This window comes from Nerophis lumbriciformis, linkage group LG14 (genome assembly GCF_033978685.3).
Source record: "Nerophis lumbriciformis linkage group LG14, RoL_Nlum_v2.1, whole genome shotgun sequence".
NCBI lineage: Eukaryota > Metazoa > Chordata > Actinopteri > Syngnathiformes > Syngnathidae > Nerophis > Nerophis lumbriciformis.
The window spans coordinates 22,511,324-22,531,758 of NC_084561.2; the positions used below are offsets into that span (position 1 = coordinate 22,511,324).

General features: G+C 39.7%; 1 protein-coding gene across 8 annotated transcripts in view; it reads left to right on the forward strand.

Annotated features, from left to right (window-relative positions):
- The window catches only part of rfx2 (regulatory factor X, 2 (influences HLA class II expression)), a 123,536-nt gene that overhangs the window by 93,073 nt on the left and 10,028 nt on the right, over window positions 1–20,435 (forward strand). For 4 of the 8 annotated variants that reach the window (XM_061975815.2, XM_061975812.2, XM_061975811.2 and 1 more), the window contains exons 3-15: window positions 264–353; window positions 2,248–2,330; window positions 3,208–3,475; window positions 4,641–4,715; window positions 6,273–6,454; window positions 6,613–6,732; window positions 6,881–6,999; window positions 7,137–7,255; window positions 10,622–10,734; window positions 10,861–11,012; window positions 12,182–12,279; window positions 18,156–18,305; window positions 18,437–18,645. In XM_061975815.2, the coding sequence (XP_061831799.1) occupies window positions 264–353; window positions 2,248–2,330; window positions 3,208–3,475; window positions 4,641–4,715; window positions 6,273–6,454; window positions 6,613–6,732; window positions 6,881–6,999; window positions 7,137–7,255; window positions 10,622–10,734; window positions 10,861–11,012; window positions 12,182–12,279; window positions 18,156–18,305; window positions 18,437–18,645 (1,778 nt within the window). The remainder of the gene's footprint in view (window positions 1–263; window positions 354–2,247; window positions 2,331–3,207; window positions 3,476–4,640; window positions 4,716–6,272; window positions 6,455–6,612; window positions 6,733–6,880; window positions 7,000–7,136; window positions 7,256–10,621; window positions 10,735–10,860; window positions 11,013–12,181; window positions 12,280–18,155; window positions 18,306–18,436; window positions 18,646–20,435) is intronic. The other 4 variants (XM_072914659.1, XM_061975818.2, XM_061975817.2 and 1 more) reach the window with 2 other exon arrangements.

The following is a 20,435-nucleotide window of genomic DNA, read 5'->3' on the forward strand; positions in this document are numbered from 1 at the left end:
CTATCCGATTTGTGTTTTATACGTCTTCCTCGTGTGTCTAATTATCTGATTGCAGAATTCTTTGTTGCTGCGTACCCACTGGGCACTGTGTAAAACATTTTAGCTTTGTCCCTAGTTTAGCTGTGTGTGGACTTTCTAATTGTGCATTAGGGATTTCTGTCAACATCCACTATAAAGGAATGGCACTCTGTTGGTGGTAATATGGCCACATGTGTGGTTATACATGCATACCCTTGTAATGGAGTTGTCTTGTATCTACACAGAGGGCGCTGGTACAAGCCACAGGCTCAGTTCAGAAGGGTGGACAAGTACAGCAGCTTTCAGTATCCAGGGGTCAACAGGTGCCTCAGCAGGTACACAGTACTGTGCATACATCTACAGTGCTGTGAACATAGTCACAACTTAACTTCTGTTACTGTGATATACTTTATTATAAGCAAAGCTACTCAATCATTGCATTATTTTTACAAATAATTTATTTCAAATATAATGGTTATTATTTGGTGTTTGCATGTCAAATTGCGTTCAGAATTTACATTGAAACAACAACAGACTTTGATTGTAAGGTAGTGCTGTATATTGTTTTGGTAATGGTGCAGTCAATCAGTAACTGAAAGCTGCTGATTTAAAGCTGCGTTCTTCCTCCAGCTTCCTATGCTGATAAGTGTCTTTCTCTGGCTGAGCCTGGCCCACTGACTGTGTCTTTGCTTCTTATTGAGTACCCACATTGTTTCTTGGGAGTCAAAAGGGATGTTTCAAGTCTCTGGAATGGGGGGACCTTGGCATGCCAACTGCACAATTCTATTGCATTCACCTTTTTTATTGACACTAAACTAACACATTGTACCACATTTTGCACAGGTTTTCAAATGAGGTCATTTTGCATGCTATCATGAAAGCGTACATTTGGGGAAAAATTTAATAAGCGGGGCCTGCTGTTTGCAATGAAACTTGCCTTGATAGCATTTAGCTTTTGGCACCATAAAACACAGCTGCTTGCATGGATTTGATTTTACTTGCTTCATTCACTGCTGCTTCATCCATCTATGAGAAGACGTTTTTCTGTGTGAAGTACATTCCTGATGAATAAATGGTAGAAATAGTTTTGGCGGAACAGCCTGTAACACAATATTTAACCACTGCAACCAAGTTGAGTTTAAAAAAAAAAAAGAGTATTTTAATGGGGCAAAACCCCAAAAAGATGGACACACCTTTTCCATTACACTACCAATTACCATATTTTCCGGGCTTTAGAGCGCACCGGTATATAAGACGCACCCACTAAATTATAGAAGAAAAAAACATGTTTCCATAAATTAACTGCATCAGACTATAAGCCACAGATGTATACAATGTAAAATTAGTTATTTATACAGAAAGATTGTGTAAATGTTTATTTACATACCTTAATTGTTTCCAAACGGTGCCAGTCACACGGCAATAAAACGGCTGATTAAACAAAACAGCAGTAATTGTCATAGACACACTAACTGCAAATGCTACCTCTCCAATCAGCTAAAGAGTCCGTAACTCCACAGTGACATGTTGGTGAATTTACTCAGGAATTTGTGAAACAAACAATACAAAAATAATGCCATTGTAGGTTAATACTACTAACACAGACACTCGTAAAGTGTTAGCATATTAACTAATGCTAACAACGCTAGCTTCATTACATTACAATAGCACGTACACATTTGCATGAAAACATTCCTACAGACATCACACATGGGACGGTTTAGCAAATATGAAAAGTTTTAGATATATTGTAAAACTTACAAATGTTGCTTGGAGTGATGAATGAAGAATCCATACTTGTAAAATTGATATGGAGGACAAGAAAACGGAACGGTTTAAAGCACTAAACGAAAGAAAATACTGTAGATGTTCACCCCGCAACAACTGCAGTGAGCGAACTCGTCTAAAAGATGGCACCGTAGCACAAACAATAACACACCTTTTTAGTGTCTCTGCTTGTCTTTAATGAAAACTATTTGTTGAACACAAAACATTATGGTTGTTGGAAGAAAAAAAAATCCATAAATTAGCAGCACCGTTTAATAAGCCGCAGTGTTCAAAGTGTAGGAAAAAAGTAGCGGCTTATAGTCTAGGATTTATACTATTCTTTTTCCTTAAAGTCACAAATCTGTGCCTGTCAGTTTGCAATGCATCTTATATAAAATATGTCCACAAAACAAATTGAATTTTAAAATTGCCCTGAATTTATTTTGCATTCATTCTTTGTAGGTGCAGCAATCACAACATGTGTATCCATCCCAGGTGCACTATGTAGGGGAAGGTGGAGAGGCAGTTTACACTAATGGAACAATGTGAGCATCTTTACATCATTTCACTTTACTGCAAGAGTATCGCACATGTTCTACAAAGTACATTTCACATCAATTTCCCCTTACCTTTTTAATAAAGTCTATCCATCTAGATGTTCATCTTTAATATCTGTGTTGTCATGCCATCATGGTTTCCAAAGCCGCTGTGGCATAGCTAGGATTCAGCCTCCCAATAATACCTACAGCGGTACCTCGGTTTTCGTACGCCCCACTTTTCGTAGTTATTGGTTTTCGTTGAAAATGTTTGGCAAAAGTCTGCGCCTGCTTTTGTATGCCCTCTCAGGTTATTTTATGGCCAAACATTGCGTCTAACAAACTACTGTGTTTTCTCACATATAATTTGGTGTCCAGAACGGATCATCAGTCAATGAATTAATCAAAATGTATTTATATAGCCCTTAATAACAAGTTTCTCAAAGGGCTTTACAAACTCACAAAAAAAAAAGAAACCTTGAGAAGGGACCGCAGATGTAGGGACCCCACTTCCAAGGTGATCGGTCGCAGTGAAAGAGTGGTCCACCCCGGGTCACAACTCGGGTCAGCTAGCACCTCATCCAGACTGGTACTTCTCCAGAAATTATCCGTGGTCACCTGGTATCCTCTCCTGGCAGAAGAGGGGGGATGTGAAAAGGTGTCTATCTAAAAGCTAGAGCTATATAATATTATTAATATTACTAAAGGAAAATTGCTTCTGTGTTTGTATGACTCTGTCTTCGCCGAACATTTTGGAACTGATTACCAACGAAAAACAAGGTACCACTGTAGTTCTTTACAACTAATATAGTATGTAGTCTCTTGCTATATTTCGGAACATTGTTATTTGTCCTCGCTGCATGCTAACCACAGTGATTTCTCACAGTCGCACAGCCTACTACAACCCAGAAGCTCAGTTGTACGGTCAGAGCAGTGGGGGATCGTACTTTGACTCGCAGGCGGGTGGTGCTCATGTTGCCACGGTGGTCTCCTCTGCCAGTGGTGGGGTGCCACCCCATAGCATGGTGGGCATTGCCATGGACGTAAGCAGCAGCCATATCATCTCTAGCGGCAGCACCTATTTGATCCATGGAGGAAACATGGAGGGAAGTCGCAACCATATATCTCACTCATCTCGCTCCTCTTCAGCCATGGTGAGCATCCTACTTTCTTGCAGTACTCTTTCTATTACAGGGTTAATCATCTAGAGAAAATGTAGTTATGCGAACTACAATATGAGCCATTTTAGAATGATCCAAGTAAGTTAGCACTGGAATGGTCATTGTGTCACTGCGTAATTATTATGTGACAAAAAGATAGTCCACACTAGCTGCCACAGTTTTCTTGCCCCTTAACCACTGGATTAAGTAGCAGGTTGCAAAACCGCATTGACGAGGTGCCATTGTTCCTCTATTATAGTAAGTATATAGTAACATGGATCAAGCAGGCCCACCAAAAAGTCTCCAAACTGGCAGGTGTTACTATCCAAGCGGCAAAATAGTACGTACACCATTGGCAGGGACATGCCCTAAACTTTACAGCAGCCATAGTTGGGACATCCCGGCACTGCAGTGAACCAGGACCAGGAGAGCCTGTAGAATGGGGACGCTGGTTTAAATAATTTAGCTCTGTCGTTTTTTTAGAGGTTTTCACAGGCACTCGAAGGCCCTACGAAAGAAAGCAACCCCTGGGGCTCATTACCATTTGGCCAAGAGCCCTCGGGAGAATTCTTAGGGGTTGGAAAGATGCCTCCTTCTTTTTTTCTTTTTCTTCTATGTCTCCAGTTGGCTGCAGTAGCACGTCCTTTTCTTTTGGTCTTGATTTCCTTCGCAACTGAATGTCACTGGCTTTATCTACTGTATTGCTTCACAAATCAAAGACAAAATCCTAAAATAGATTTATACTGTACGTCAATGTAGTCTTTGTCCTGTTTCTGTTTTCCACATGGCATTGTTGGATAGGTTTTGGTACTTGGGGGGTGGCATTGCTGGTCTATTGTCTCTAAGCTTGACGTGACCTGTGCCCTTATTTGTAGTTCCTATTTGCATACATTAGAGTTTTCTGACCGAGCTAACTACACTCGAGGTCCCTTGATTTGCATGCTGTTGTGTGGCAATAATGGATTTGGCGGCAACACTGACTGATTTGAATGGAAATGCAATGATCTGGCTGCTTGCTAACAGTCTTATTTCCTTTTATCTATTTTTTGTGTTTTAATGTACTTCTGCTTACTTCTGACTTTTTTCCCCCTTTCTCACTCATTTGCCTCCTCCCCCTTCTGTGTCCAACTTTTTTTTTGCATGGTTCTTCTTTCTTTAGCTTGAAATGGCGATTGAAAACCTCCAAAAGTCTGAAGGAATTGCAAGTCACAAAAGCAGCCTGCTCAACAGCCATGTAAGTCTATCTGGAACTTTCTTTAAAAAGGACAGAATCTGTGAGGGATGGGGAGAAATATGTGGCTTATCCTGTAGGTAGTGTGTTTCTACTCATTGAACACACCACCTACCGCTAGCTCGACTAACATTGCACTGTCCCACTGGCACGCATAAATGTACCAGTATTACACATCCCTCGTTTGCTTTCATTTGCTGTCACTTACATCTCTGCATGGATTTGTTGTGTGTGATTTTTCCAAACATATTTATTTTGCGGCAATAAGACACTTTGATAGAACCTGAAACAGTCATTCCTGTCCCTTTATGATGGAATGTACTTGGACTTGGACACATTTAGCCGATCATTAAATGATTGTGCTGGGCTGCACCAGTTAATCTGTGCCTTGACAGACTATGACAAATCATGAATGAAAAATGTTGTTTTGTGATGCGCAAAACCTAAGCTCATCAGTGTATATAACTGAATTCCCCTTCTGATTACCTGCTAGCGAAACTGTGCCGACAAACTTTGAAAGGTTCATATTATGATTTTTTTACACTTCCTTGTGGTCTCCATTGTTGTGGTTGTTTGGACAAAATTTCGCATAAATGTTGCTTTACAGACCCGTATTCAAACCCTTCTCTGAAAACAAGCCGTTTTGGAGCCTCCAGCTGAGTGAAACTGTTTCTTCGCCCTGACAGCCATTTTTGTAGTTTTAAGGAACTGTGTCAGGCCAGACACCGAGTTATCTAGTAATTATTAAACAGTGCAGTGCAGACAAAAAGCGACATTTTAAATGCAATACAAAACACAAATGAACAGTCTCAGGGCATTCATAGACATGCAAATAAACAATGTATGGTAAACCCTAACTCTGCCAGTGTCCTACTTGTTAATAATATCAATAGTGAGTAGTAGGATGCTACATGCAAACATACTATTACAAATTGTCATATATCTAGAATTATAAGACATATTGCTTTATTGTATCCATTGTTGTCATAAATTGTAGGAACTGACACAGCAATCATTTTGGGTAACTCCTTCTGTATATTCAAAAGTACAACATACAATACCTACTCATTTAAAGATAGTCAGAAAACATGACAATGTATAGAGATATTGCTGCCATGCGTCACAAGAAGGGGAACATTTCAGACAGCTCATTTGGAACAGGGAAAAATAGTTCTTATGAATTTGAAGTCAAATGTTCTCAAATACACAAAAACAGATGGGGTTCGCATATTTGACCCCTTTAAGACCATTATTTTAAAATTCTACAAAGTAATTTAGTTATATTAATAAAACTTGCTTTTGAAGAATAAGACAAAAATATACTTTCTGCAGAAAACTACTCAAATTGTATATTTAAAATTTGTACCGGTAGATCTTTTCTTAAAGGGTTCCTGGAGGAAGCGGGGCTCCCCTCTAATTTAATAGTAGAGGAAACACTTGCATATGTGTTTTCCATGTTTTGGTATGATAAGATTCGTTGCTCCTGTCCATTGTCCGCCAGGTGAGGATCAATGAACATTTTCCATTGGACGGTTCTGATTCTGTCGTGTATATGTTTAGCTCCAGTGGCTGCTGGACAACTACGAGACTGCGGAGGGGGTGAGCCTGCCCCGGTGCTCCCTCTATAACCATTACTTGCGGCATTGCCAGGAACAGAAACTCGATCCCGTCAATGCAGCCTCCTTTGGCAAGCTTATCCGCTCTGTCTTCATGGGCCTCAGGACCCGCCGCCTCGGAACCAGGTACGACTTGGAGTCTGTCCTTTCACCCCCTGGTTGTGATAACTGTAATCATGTAGCTATTAGCAATGTGACGAGTATGATAATGCTTATAGACATTGGAGGCGGGCTAATGACAGTGATTACACTGATGACATGCTGTCTGGCTTTATATCTTTCAGGGGAAACTCAAAGTATCATTATTACGGCATCCGGGTGAAGCCAGATTCTCCACTAAACCGGCTGCAGGAAGACACCCAGTACATGGCCATGAGGCAGCAGCCTGTCCACCAGAAGCAAAGGTCAGCATTCCTAGCTCATCCTCTCCTCATATATTGTTATGTTTTCTTTGATTGATAAAGTTTGATGTTACATATTTGAAGCTAACACAAATGTCTCACTATAGTAAGACGTGCCTCCGATATCCTGTTCTGTCTCGTGGGTGTTTAGGTTCAAACCTCTGCAGAAGGTGGATGGAATGTCCGACAACCTCTGTGTAAGTTCTCACTGCAACAACACTCCGGAGCAATCTGTAGCAGCTCAGAGCCAGCACCATCAGCAGTACATCGGTCAGTACACAAGTGGAAATAATACTTTTTTTTATTTACATGCAAACATAAATGTAACTTGTTATATACTTCAATGAACACATGCATGTGAGTGACCAAAGTCAGTGATGACCTGCTGGCTTTTGTGGTTCACGCAGACACATCCCACAGCTTGCCTGAGTTTCCAACTCCTGAAGTGGGCAATCAGCCTCCGCCCGAGCACATCAGTATGAACGATATCAAGAAGCTACAGACGCTCTACAGAGACCACTGCGAGGTAGGTGTTGGCCATGCATCTTCAACACACTTGAGGTCTTCTCGCCTCTATTTGTAGTTTTTCACACAACAAAACCCTTAAGATATTTAGGCCTTGTTCACACTGCAGGTCAATTTCGATTTATTTTGCCCATATGCGACCTGTATCTGATTTTTTTCAGGTCTGTGCAAACAGTGCAATCCCAAATGTTTCATATCCAACCCAGGCCTACGGATCAGGTCGCATTTATCTGACCATAACGTCATCAAAAAGCAATAAGCGTCATAAATATTTGCCAAAATTGACGGTTACAAAATAAATAGTTGACACGGGAGTAGAAAACAGGTGAAAATAATATGTTTTAGGAACTCACATGAAAGTTTAACCACTCCTGTCTCCGACTGCTCGCCCACAGACACCCTCTTCAAGCAGACATTGAAGCTAAATATCCCGTAAAATTGCGAGAGCCGAAATACTTGTCCTCTTCCCCCTTAATCTTCTACACGCAATAATTTAAATCAGAAAATGTTGATTTTGATCGCACAAAATCCTTGAAATCCTTGAAGACCGACTATAGTGGAAGCCGTGTTTACTTCTGGAAACACTGCAGTGCGTGCAATGTCATAACATCATGTCCGCCTGCGGGTCAGATTGTATTCACATTAGAAATCGCTTTTTTTTGTAATGTGAACGGCCACTGAAAAGATCAGATTTGACAAAAAAATCTGAATTGGACATCCGATCCTGGGCCTTAAATAATAATCTATGTAGCAGACTTACAATTTGTTCAATTTATTTAATTTCAAGCACAAAATCATTTGATGTCCACAGCAGTGGTTATCACATATTTTCTGTCACACACACCCCTTGGGAGTAGCATTTTTTATGCCGCTCCCCTTGAATGGAAATACTATTGAGAACTTAAGATAACTATTTATTTTGATGTCACTTATTTATTTGCTGTACAAACCATTACATGTGTTGCTTCTACCTCATTATCAAAATAGATGAATAAAATTAGCTGACATCTGCAACAAATTAAAAACTTCGAAGTTAACTTTATTAACTCAACCCCCCCTTCTTCTATGACACAATTCCTGTTAGCTGACTGAACCACATGGTAAAAGTGTGTTTCATGTCACATAATCATTGTTTACTTCATATTGATGCAAGAAAGCTGTCGAGGAAAGACAGTGCAGTTGTACCTCAACTTAACTGGTTCTGAGACAAAGCTCTTAACTCAAAATACTTGTATCTCAAATCAACGCCGCCTATTGAAGTTAATTGAAATCAATTTAATTGGTGCTTGGCCCCCCCAACACTAGACAATTTTAACATGTAGCATGCTTTTTGAAAAGAAAAACTAACTTTTAGATGAGAAAAAATGTTTGAAAAACAATACAGTAGAGTGTACTAGTAACAACTACACTAGTTTTAAGAAGTAATGTAATAATAATGTACAGCATTTCCCTTAGAGAGGGGAATTCTATGGTAACTCCTTCAAGCTGCTTCTCTGTCAAACACACCATCAGCAGCTTTTCCATATTGTTATAGATAAATATCCCTCAATTAGATATTATTTTAATATTTTTGGCTGACGTTACACTCCTGCTTTAGTAAGGTGCAGACTAGCAGTAATGTGCTCAAATTTCTTTGCCAAGTTGGCCACACACTTGACCATGTTTTTGAAGATTTCTTTTTATTAATTGAATGAATAACATCCACTTCTTCTTGCTTTCTTGTACGCCAACTAATGCTTGTTAATCTTGTTAATTCTCGCTTGCAATCTAAAGCATAACAATTATGCGAGAGAACTCTTAAAACACTCTCAAGTTGAGGTACCACTTTTTTTATTTGCTGATTACATTTCTTCTAATAAATGAATTATTCTGCGACTTCAGTGGCTGACTACAATCCGTCAGGTCCATTAGCTTTGTCCGACATTGTTGGATTGTGTCATTCCCTTGACTTGTGAGGCCATGAATATGAGAACTAAGTTGAATAATAAGAAACATTACAATCAGAGAGCTTAACGGACAGGAGCGTGTGTGATTAAAGCAGCCAAGTGCTTTATCGCATTATCACTGGCAACCCTTGTCCATCCTCCCCATGCTCCCTTTGTTCCAGCTGTCTTTTCATCCACAAGCAGCTTTCAAGACATGCCAATTAACCTTTCTGTGCGCTGGGTGGACATCTTGGTGTCTTTGTGGTGGCCCCCTCGCAGGCCTTTTGTGTTGCCTTGTCTGTGGACGGGCACACAGGCTCCCGTCTTTGTCTGCCAGCACATTTCTGTCACTCTCACACCGCTTTTTGCTTCCGACTGCTGACTTACCGTAGTTCCTTTCGCTTGTGAGACAACGATGACCTGTTATCTCATTACCTGAAGCTTCTTTTTATTTAATGACAGATTATTTGGTTTGTTTATGGCTGAAAATGTTTTCCTCACCACAAACATTCACTGCCAACTTTAAAACATTCTGTCACAAATGTGTTTGTGCAGAAGTTTAATGTATTAATATTCTGTCTACTGCCATGAATGGGATCATGTGTGTTTTTTCATTTACAAGTCACGCTGTTTTCCCTGTGAGGCAAAAAAAACTGCAAGCTTGTTCAGTGGGGATGGGGGAATTCTCCTTTTTGTTTTGGCGTTTTGTGTTTGACCTGTTGCTGGGGGCAACCGTAAACAAGGTTACCATGGCGACAGCTAAGTAGACGCAAAAAAAAAAAACATAGCATGTGATCGAAGCTTACACCGCTTTGTAAAAAGATCCAGCAGGCTCGCTCGCTCCGAGGGAGTGAGAGAGATAGTGTTGACACTCGCACAGTCCGCTTACTCTTGCCAATTTATTAGGAACTCGAGATATGCTGTGATAAATAGCAGCCCCGGCAAAAAAAAGAGGATTATGATGAGTTGAATTTTGGATGTGTACATGTGTTGTGTTGCTGGGTTACACTTGTAACCTGACTTTTGGTTGCTCTGAAATCGGCAATAAATTCTAGATTTATTTTTTGTGCCTCTTCACACCACCAAACACACACCCACACAAACACACACACACACACGTTTATGCAGGAAATAAGTGACATGGGGTAAGCAAGGTCAACACGTTGTCATCGGAAAAGGAATGTGTCAAAATCCGCCTCAAATTTGAAGTGGGGATGAAACCTAAACGTGACCTTTTGGATCCTGCCCATGATTGATGTGCTGTGTTCCCGCTGGCTCACGGTCTAACCAGTCGGGGGCCCACTGTGAGCAGGAGCAGCCTGTAGGAGCTGTGTTGTGTGTCTGGTTACCATGGTTCCACTCTCAATGTTTTGTCCCCCTTACTCCTCCCGCTCTCCCTCCCTCCCTCCTGCCACGCTTCCCTCTCTCTCTGCCGCCTGCAGGCTACTCTGGATGTGGTCATGAACCTCCAGTTCCACTACATCGAAAAACTCTGGCAGACTTTTTGGTACTCAATACCGCCATCTAGTGAGGGAAGCACCACCATCCCCAACAGGTCAGAGCACAAACAGGAAACCTAGGACTGTTTTTTTTTAACTAAATAGGTTAATAAAAGCAATCAATATGTGACACTATGACCAATATCATTTATTCATTCATACCTGGATTATTTATTTCTTAGTGATGACGAACTGGATGGCATGCTGCCCAGAGAGAAGCTAGTGGCTTTGTGTAAATATGAACCAGTCCGGTTATGGATGAGAAGCTGCGATCACATTCTCTACCAGGCCTTGGTGGAGATCCTCATCCCGGATGTGCTGCGTCCTGTTCCCAGTCAGTGTATTTTCTAGAAATACAGGGTGTCCAAAAGTCTATAAAAAAAGTCTATAAAAACAGATAGTCAAATATTTGGAATTGATAACAAAACGGGCATGTTAATTGCACAAAGCATACTAAGGCAGTACTCGATTTCTTGCAGTATTTGCTTAAACTTTTACAGGGTGTTGATGTTGTTCAGTGTATCTTTGGGTCATTGAATTTTCGTTTCATGAATGGGAATTGAAAAACAAAAAATGATTGGTTTATTTAAATTTTATTTTGTAATGCAAAAAATAAAATGGGTGTTTTTTTGTGCCAAACCAATAGCTGGATGTGAAAATTTGTTTTTTTCTTAAGAAATGTAAATTTTTATATTTTCATTTTATATTTATTACAACAACAAATGAAAATTAAACTGTCAGCGGAAACAAAAAAAACAAAAAACAGATGTTTTCTCACACCAGAACCGGTAGTTGCTGTTACTGGCCTGTAGGGAAAAAAGGCGTTCTATGTTAAGTTTGCATATAAAACCATATTGATTATCAAATGGTTTTTATGACTCTCAGGATAAAACACCGCACCTTTCTCCATAGAGTTCAGTCCACCATCTTGTTTTTAAATCACAACCTCCGCTTTTGGAGTCAATATAAAAAAAAACAGTTTTTCCTTTTTTGTTTTTCTGTTTCTGTTTACTAGGAATTTAATTTGTTGTCATATGAAAATGAAAAAATTAAAATCAATGTGTGTTTTATCTAATTATTGTTCTTCGACACAAAAAATGAGAACACTTTGTTTTTTGATTGCCTTTTTTTTAATGAAATTCAAATAGAACAATGTTTTTTTGTTTTTTGATTCCCATTCATAAAAAACTAAACTCAATGGCCAAAACATGTACTGACCTGTTCCACGTGATTTTCTCTTGGCCATTAATGCAGTAACTTTGATACATATATTTACTATAATCACATAGAAAGGATCGTAATGCAGTGCTTTATCATAAACGAGGTGTCCAGGGAATTATACCATGGCTTTAATTAAATAAGAAGAGCCTATTTTCTCAGTGGGGTACCACAAAAACAATAACCATTGAGTACATGAAACAAACCTGTTAAACAAATCTCACAATTGCTTTTGTACTACACTTTTTAAAAATGTATACTTTTTGGACACCTGTTTTCCTTCAGGCACTCTCACTCAAGCCATCAGGAACTTCGCCAAGAGTCTGGAGGGATGGCTGACTAATGCCATGACCAGCTTTCCTCAAGAAATCATCCACACAAAGGTGACTGAAAACACAATAAGAGACTTACTTGTATATTGGATTTTGTGTCTGATAGGAGAGAATATAAAACATCATTATTTGTCTTTAGACCATTGAAAAAAAAAAAAAAAACACATCGTGGTGTTCTCAATGTTTTTGTACGACTACAATAAAATAAGCATTGGGAAACTGACAATGCAGCTGTCAAAAGTACTGAAGTAGGTCCTTTCAGGAAAAGGCCCAATAACAACTTAAATATAAGAGTAAGATAATATTTACTTTTTAATCATGTTAGTTTAAAGTTAAAAAACTAAAACATGACATGGGATCAACATGGTAGAAAACAAAGGAAACCTGCATAAAAAGTAATCGATACAAAAATAGTTTGCTGTGAAGAAATCACTTTATATAAACATTTTCTAAATCCTCATCATGGTGTGAATTAGTAATGTGCACTGCAGTGGTGCTCAAACACCTGCCTTTTTGCCCTGCATGAGAAAAGTACCCTTTCTGCTGGATCCCATGTTTTATTCTTCATTTGTTGAGTATAAAAATTACTCTCTCTAATCAAATATGTGTTTATATCTAATGTGGCATATAGCGTCATAATAACTAAGCTATCCATTCTGAAAGAGATGGGCAGGCCGTTAATTAAATGAGTTTTACTGTTATACAAATTAGACAAGTTTACTAGTTTAATTTTTTAGATTCAAGGTTGATGTTAAACTACATGACAGTCTGGTGTGGTATATAATTAGTGTGATGCTACTTATGCTCCAATCTTTGTCAGAAAACAAACTGTAAATGTGTGAAATGTACACCTTTTGAGTTTGTATTGATTACAATATAAATTGAAAATATCCTGCAGTGATTTCTTTACAGAGTGATACTAATCTTATGAATTATCTTTATGATAGGTACACTGTTCTAGCCTAAGCACCTGCCCCCACAACAATTCCATGCATGTGCCTGGTGTGAATTCATGGGCTTATTTCGACCTTTTTAGTGGTGTTCAATCCCCAAATACCACTGGAATTACAGTACTAGTAAAACATTTTATAATAAATTGCTAATATTTATATGTCTGAATGGAGCTGTGTCAGTGTAGGGAATGATACTCCTAGAATGCATTGCAAGGTCAAGGTTTTATTTATTTGTATAGAACAATATTAAAACAGCCATTACTGCCCCCCAAACTGTAACTGAATTAAAAAGAGAAACAGAAATAAAATCAGACATTTTTGTAAAATAGTAAAAAGCATTGTTTTGGCCGTGTTGCCAGACTTATGACATTTAACAATTTCACCCTGTGTATGATTAATTGTTCCAAAAACATCATAAATGTTGTTAGCAAACACTACTGTAGATGTAGTGCTTTGTCACGCATGCATGCCTCTTCACAACCAGGCGAGAGCGCTGTTCTACCGCTTCCAACAGTGCTGTTAGTTGATTTAAAGGTAAAAACTGCTGTATAATCTAAATTATACGTGGTCTGTGGTAATGTTATACTATAGAACATGGTCTTGAGGTATGTAGATAATGTTCCTCAAATACCACAATGATAAGCCTCTGGTACGATAATTGGTAATTTCCTATCGGGTTACAACATCCATCCATCCATCCATTTTCTACCGCTTATCCCCTTCGGGGTCGCGGGGGGCTTCGAAATAATTTTTTGTTACGCCCACCATCAGAAAAAGAAAATCTTTCACGCCCCCGCACCCCCATTCGCCACTACGACTATAAACAGTGTAATGTGATTATAAAACTGTTACAAGTACACCTGAATGAGGAAGTCACAATTAATGGCTACAATAAGCACGTTTTGTAGTGCACAGCTTTTTGACGCAAGGTTTAAAGCATGATAATGATAAAGCATGTTCCCCAGGGTCACACATGCCCACCAGGCGTTGCACTGTGCCCCAACCAGGGGGGCCAGGCCCATTATTTGAAAAGAGCTGGGTTACACTGAGATAGGGCAGTGTCACGTAATTGTCATTTCATTGTTACACGTCGGCTACAAATTCATTTGTTCATGTAGCTCGTTTGAATCAATAAGTGTTGATTTAAAAAATTAATAGGCTGTAAATTGTTGCCAATTTGAAAACAATGTTACTGTGGTTACGTGCTTGTCGCTGCTTAATTAGCAGTTATTAGCTTACATGGGTAGCACAGCACGTCCATACCATGGTGGCTGTTGAGGGTCAAAAAGCGTTTGCGTACATTTTTTTAACCTTTGATGAGTTTTTAGTAATGGCGTTAACATTAGGTCTGTAGCACGTCTGTAGTAAATGTGCAATGAGTGGGCGATTTGTCAAGGTTGTACCCCGCCTTCCACCCGAGTGCAGTTTGGTTAGGCTCCAGCACCCCCGCAAGCGGTAGAAATGGATGGATGGATTCATATATATTAGGGTTGTCCCGATACCAATAATTTGGTACCGGTACCAAAATGTATATAGATACTTTTCAAAACTTTTCCAAATAAAGGGAACTACAATACATTAAACATATGTTTCCTATTGCACTTATTTTAGAAGGTTAAAATATAAAAGGCATTAAACAAATTGGGCTTTTCTTGTTGCATTCAAAGAACAATTTACAATTTAGCACGCTACATATAGTCTGCCATAATCAAGTATTAGGTTAGAATAGAATAAAAAGCCTCATTGACATTATATTAAATGCTTCATGATTTATGGTTGCCAATCCTGGTCTGTGCTTTAATAACAATACAATTATTAGTAAATACTAAAAACAAAACTGTGGATTAAAGTGCAAAGTTAAGCCATGGAGCAGGTAAAACACACATTGTTAGAGGTAAAATACAAATTGTAGGAATTTGTTACAAACTTCAGTCATTTCACTTGCATTAGTTGAAGCTAATTGGGCGGTTTTAGCTCCGCTAATATTTGGCATCAAGCTAAGTAGCTGTGTGCGCATCTACGTATCGTCATGTGCACAACAGGGGAGCTGGTTATCTAATGAGAGTAGCTTATGTGTATTTGCAAGAATGGCAATGTGTTGGCTGAGTGATGTCACTGAGTAAGTGGGCGAGTAAAGAGAGAGAGAGAGGTAGCGCGTGCACTGCACAGTAGAGTGATGAACGGGTCTGGTTGTGGCCTGCAAAACTAATAATGAAGTGATTGTCACGACTCGGCCGCCTTGTCAATCTGCCCCGAAAGCAGAATTTAGCAGACCCATTGCCGGGTAAAGTGAAGGGTGTTAACCCCGACGAAAACATCGGCCATGAAGGGAACGTCTGCCCTGTGCTCCTTGACTACCGTCTGCATGTGAGCTTAACAGCTGGAAAGGTGTAACAACATTATAATCTGTCACTATTTATAACTCCTTGTGCAGATCTGACTGCTTATTATTTAAATATTTACTTACATTTGAAGCAAATGTGGTAATACTAATCGCCACATTTGGCGAGGTGTGTTTTAAAGCAACACTTGCAGCCCGGCGCCTCCCTGTTTAAAGCTTCACCTTTATTCTTAGTTTCATAGCCCAAATACCTTCATATTGCACTTCACGCACCCTCTTTATTAACCAGTAAAAATTATGTTTCTTTGTCATTCTTCCTCTCCACAATGTTATTGCTTGTATGCCCTTTGTGTGTGCGTTTTGACACACTCAACATCATGCGCCTCGGTCTGTAGTCACCGCTGCATAGCAGCATAAACGGTATCGGTATTTTTCAAAGGAGAAGTTACCGCAGTAGTAATCAATAGGGAAGAAATCAATCAATCATTCAATCAATCAAAGTTTATTTATATAGCCCTAAATCACTAGTTTCTCAAAGGGCTGCACAAGCGCACATCAGGGCAAGGAAAAACTCAAACCAATGGGCTACAATGAGAAACCTTGGAGAGAACCGCAGATGTGGGGATGTACCAAACAACAGTGCTTGGTACAATCCTGCACGAAACAATCTACCTTTATTGACCGTGACCCTATGCGTGCGTGTTTGTGTACGTTTGCGTGTGTTTTTGTGAAAGTGTGTGTCCGTAAATGTGGGCAACCTCCCGTTCCACCGCACGAAGATCTGGCTTGTTACGACATAATTAATGTTTAATCATTGTTGTGCATCTTCCCCTTACACAACTCGGAAGGGCACTCCAGATTAACAAAATAACGAATTATAACTAAAACTAGCATAGAAGTTGAAACAACATTTAGAAGGCGCAGCGGCTTTAGTGACAGGCTTTAGTTTCGCCATCTTGTTGCAGCGCACCAGTAATCAAGACCTGAATGCGGACTTTCAGGCACTCACAGGAGTCTGTATTAGTCCCAACTGGGAGAATCAACACACCCACTAATTTAATCAGAAAATTCAACTCCTCTGATATAACATGTACCCGTATTTTCCGCACCATAAGGCGCCCTGGGTTAAAAGCCGCGCCTTCAATGAACGGCATATTTCAAAACTTTGTCCACCTATAAGCCGCCCGGTGTTGTAAGCCGCATCTAACTGCGCTAAAGGAATGTCAAAAAAAACAGTCAGATAGGTCAGTCAAACTTTAATAATATTTTAAAAACCAGCGTTCTAACAACTCTGTTCACTCCCAAAATGTACGCAAATGTGCAATCACAAACATAGTAAAATTCAAAATAGTGCAGAGCAATAGCAACATAATGTTGCTCGAACGTTAATGTCACAACACACAAAATAAACATAACGCTCAATTTCTGAAGTTATTCTTCATTCATAAATCCCTCAAATTATTCTCCTTCGTTGTCCAAATTGAAAAGTTGGGCGAATGTGGGATCCAAAATGTCGTCTGGCGCTGTCTCCGTCTCCCTGTCTTGGTGAACGTCACGTGTGTTCGCCTTCTGTCATCCACTGTTCCCACGCAGTTAGCAGTCTAGCTTCGAATGCCCTGTTGACACCAATATCTAGCGGCTGGAGGTCTTTTGTCAATCCACCCGGAATGACGGCGAGTATTGAATTAAGCGCGTAAGCGTGTCTCTTAATGTGATGTTATGAGCTAGCAAATATAACAACTACACTACCCAGCATGCAACGATAGTAACGAGCATGCGCGGTAGCCCTGAGAAGCGTTGTTGTATGCTGGCAGTTAGAATGTGGTTATGAGCACGCTGTGAGTAAATGTTGAGAACTCAGTTAACACGCCTCGTCTGCATTATTTATAATTAGACAGACAACACACTTAATAGGAGCCATTTTGGGGTCTTTACATAAACACACAAATGGAAATGAAACGTCACATATCCCAGCATGCACCGCGCGCTTCTTCTACGGGGGAAAAAGATGGCGGCTGTTTACCGAAGTTGCGAGACCGAAACTTTATGAAAATGAATCTTAATATTTATCCATATATAAAGCGCACCGGGTTATAAGGCGCACTGTCAGCTTTTGAGAAAATTTGTGGTTTTTAGGTGCGCCTTATAGTGCGGAAAATACGGCAAAAACTCTGCATAGAGACACTTTGTGTTGAAATTATTTTTGAGTTTGTAGATAAAAAAACATTTTGTTCCTGAAATAATTATTAAGTTTGTTTTATGTGTTAGTACACATTATTTAACAGTACCACAAATTCAAACTGCACTTGCATGTAATTGTATTCAACATACACTACATTATTTGAGTTTTAAAAAACTCCACAATCTGCAATCTGGGTCACCGCTTGCCTTTTGCCAAACCACTGGTGAGAAGCACCGATGTATACAAGTAATTAAAGAATATATACACATATATATGGAGTGCGTTTTCATCATATCATTCACAAATCCATTAAATATAACCACATTACAGTGATGCAACAAACATTTTTATAGAAAAAAATTTATTTTCATTGGGGGTCAAGCCCCTCTAAAATTCTGATCCTAGGTTTGCCCCCGCATTAACTTATATTAATTGGTGTGTGTGTGTGTAGGTGGCAGTGGTCAGTGCCTTTGCGCAGACTCTAAGACGTTACACCAGCCTCAACCACCTGGCCCAGGCTGCGCGCGCCGTCCTCCAGAACACCTCGCAGATCAACCAGATGCTCTCCGACCTCAACCGGGTGGACTTTGCTAACGTTCAGGTTGTGGATGCTTCCTTCAAACGTTTAACGCTCATTGCAGTGCTGTCTTGTTGACTGAGTGTGTGTGTGTGTGTGTGTGTGTGTGTGTGTGTGTGTGTGTGTGTGTGTGTGTGTGTGTGTGTGGGTAACAGGAGCAGGCATCCTGGGTGTGTCAGTGTGATGAAAGCGTGGTCCAGCGTCTGGAGCAGGACTTTAAAGTCACACTGCAGCAGCAGAGTTCTCTGGACCAGTGGGCCACCTGGCTAGACAACGTTGTCTCTCAGGTCCTCAAGCCCCACCAGGGCAGCCCCAGCTTCCCTAAGGCGGCACGCCAGTTCCTTCTGAAGTGGTCTTTCTACAGGTACTTACTGCTTCTTCTTCTTTGTTACCAACCCTCACAATCTGACATACTTGTTGCAAATGTTGTCAAGTCAGCATGTTGGTTGACTCCAACCCAAAAAGATAAAAGGTGCTTCAACAAAGTATTCGCTTTAGGTTGTGCAAATCCGATCTGTTATTAGAAATACATGCACTCAAGTTGTACAATATACCAGTACAAATGATTTAAAACGGTACTAACTGCTTTTGAAAAACACCGGTACTTTTTTTTTTTTTTCATCGACATGTGTGGTGACAGTGCTGGCATACAAGTCGCGCCGCATGTTAGTCAACAACACACATAAACAGCATTTGCAAGCAGAAACAATGTTAAGATTAAGTAGTTTTTGCTTTAAACCTAAGCCTTAAACACTGAAGCGGTGCTCTAAAACGGTGTTTTTCAACCTTTTTTTTTTTTTTTTTTTTTTTTTTTTTTAAATCTTGAGGCACACCACCAACAGAAAACATTAAAAACGAAACTCAGTTGACAGTAAAAATTGTTGGAAATGACTTTAAAGCATAACCAAGCATGCATCACTACAGCTCTTGTCTCAAAGTAGGTGTACTGTCACCACCCACGGCGTGACTTATTTTGATTTTTTTGCCGTTTTCCTGTGTGTAGTGTTTTAGTTCTTGTCTTGCGCTCCTATTTAGGAGGCTTTTTCTCTTTTTTTGGTATTTACCTGTAGCGGTTTCATGTCTTCATTTGAGCGATATTTCCCGCATCTACTTTGTTTTAGCAATCAAGAATATTTCAATTGTTTTTATCCTTCTTTGTGGGGACATTGTTGATTGTCACATCGTGTTCGGATGTATATTGTGGACGCCGTCTTTGCTCCACAGTAAGTCTTTGCTGTCGTCCAGCATTCTGTTTTTGTTTACTTTGTAGCCAGTTCAGTTTTAGTTTCGTTCTGCATAGCCTTCCCTAAGCTCCAATGCCTTTTCTTAGGGGCACTCACCTTTTGTTTATTTTTGGTTTAAGCATTAGACACAATTTTACCCGCACACTGCCTTCCGCTGTTTCTGACCGGCTGCCACCTACTGATATGGAAGAGTATTACACGGTTACTCTGCCGAGCTCTAGACAGTACAGACACTCAACAACAACACATCATTTGCAGACTACAATTACTGGTTTGCAAAAAATATTTTTAACCCAAATAGGTGAAATTAGACAATCTCCCACGGCACACCAGACTGTATCTCACGGCACACTAATGTGCCGCGGCACAGTGGTTGAAAAACACTGCTCTAAAACATAGATAGCTAATAGCTAGCTAGCGGTTAACGTCTCTCCGTAGTGTTTTGGCTACTTCTAAATCACTAATCTTCGCCTCCATAGTGACAAATAAATTAATTTTTTTTTACAAGTATCCTCCCTGCAGGACGAGAAATAGCTAAACATGTTTCACTACACATCGTAGGAGGATACAATAGCTCACCGCTAACAGCAAGCTAGTGCTTCTAAATGTAAACAAAAGGGTGGGTCTTGCATCGATATCAAGTACAAGATCCATATCTAGTTGATACTACAATGATTACATAAAGGTTTTTTATCACCACAAAGTTTTATTTTATTTTTTTAAAGATTTGTTTCATGAACCCAGGAAATACGTCCCGAGACACATCAGGGCTTTAAATATGACCAATGTATGACCATGTAACTACTAGGTTTTTGGGTGACACCATAAATTTATGTGAAGTATCAAACAACAGAAGAATAAGTGCTTCTTACATTTGAACAGAAGTGTAGATAGAACATGGCAAAACAGA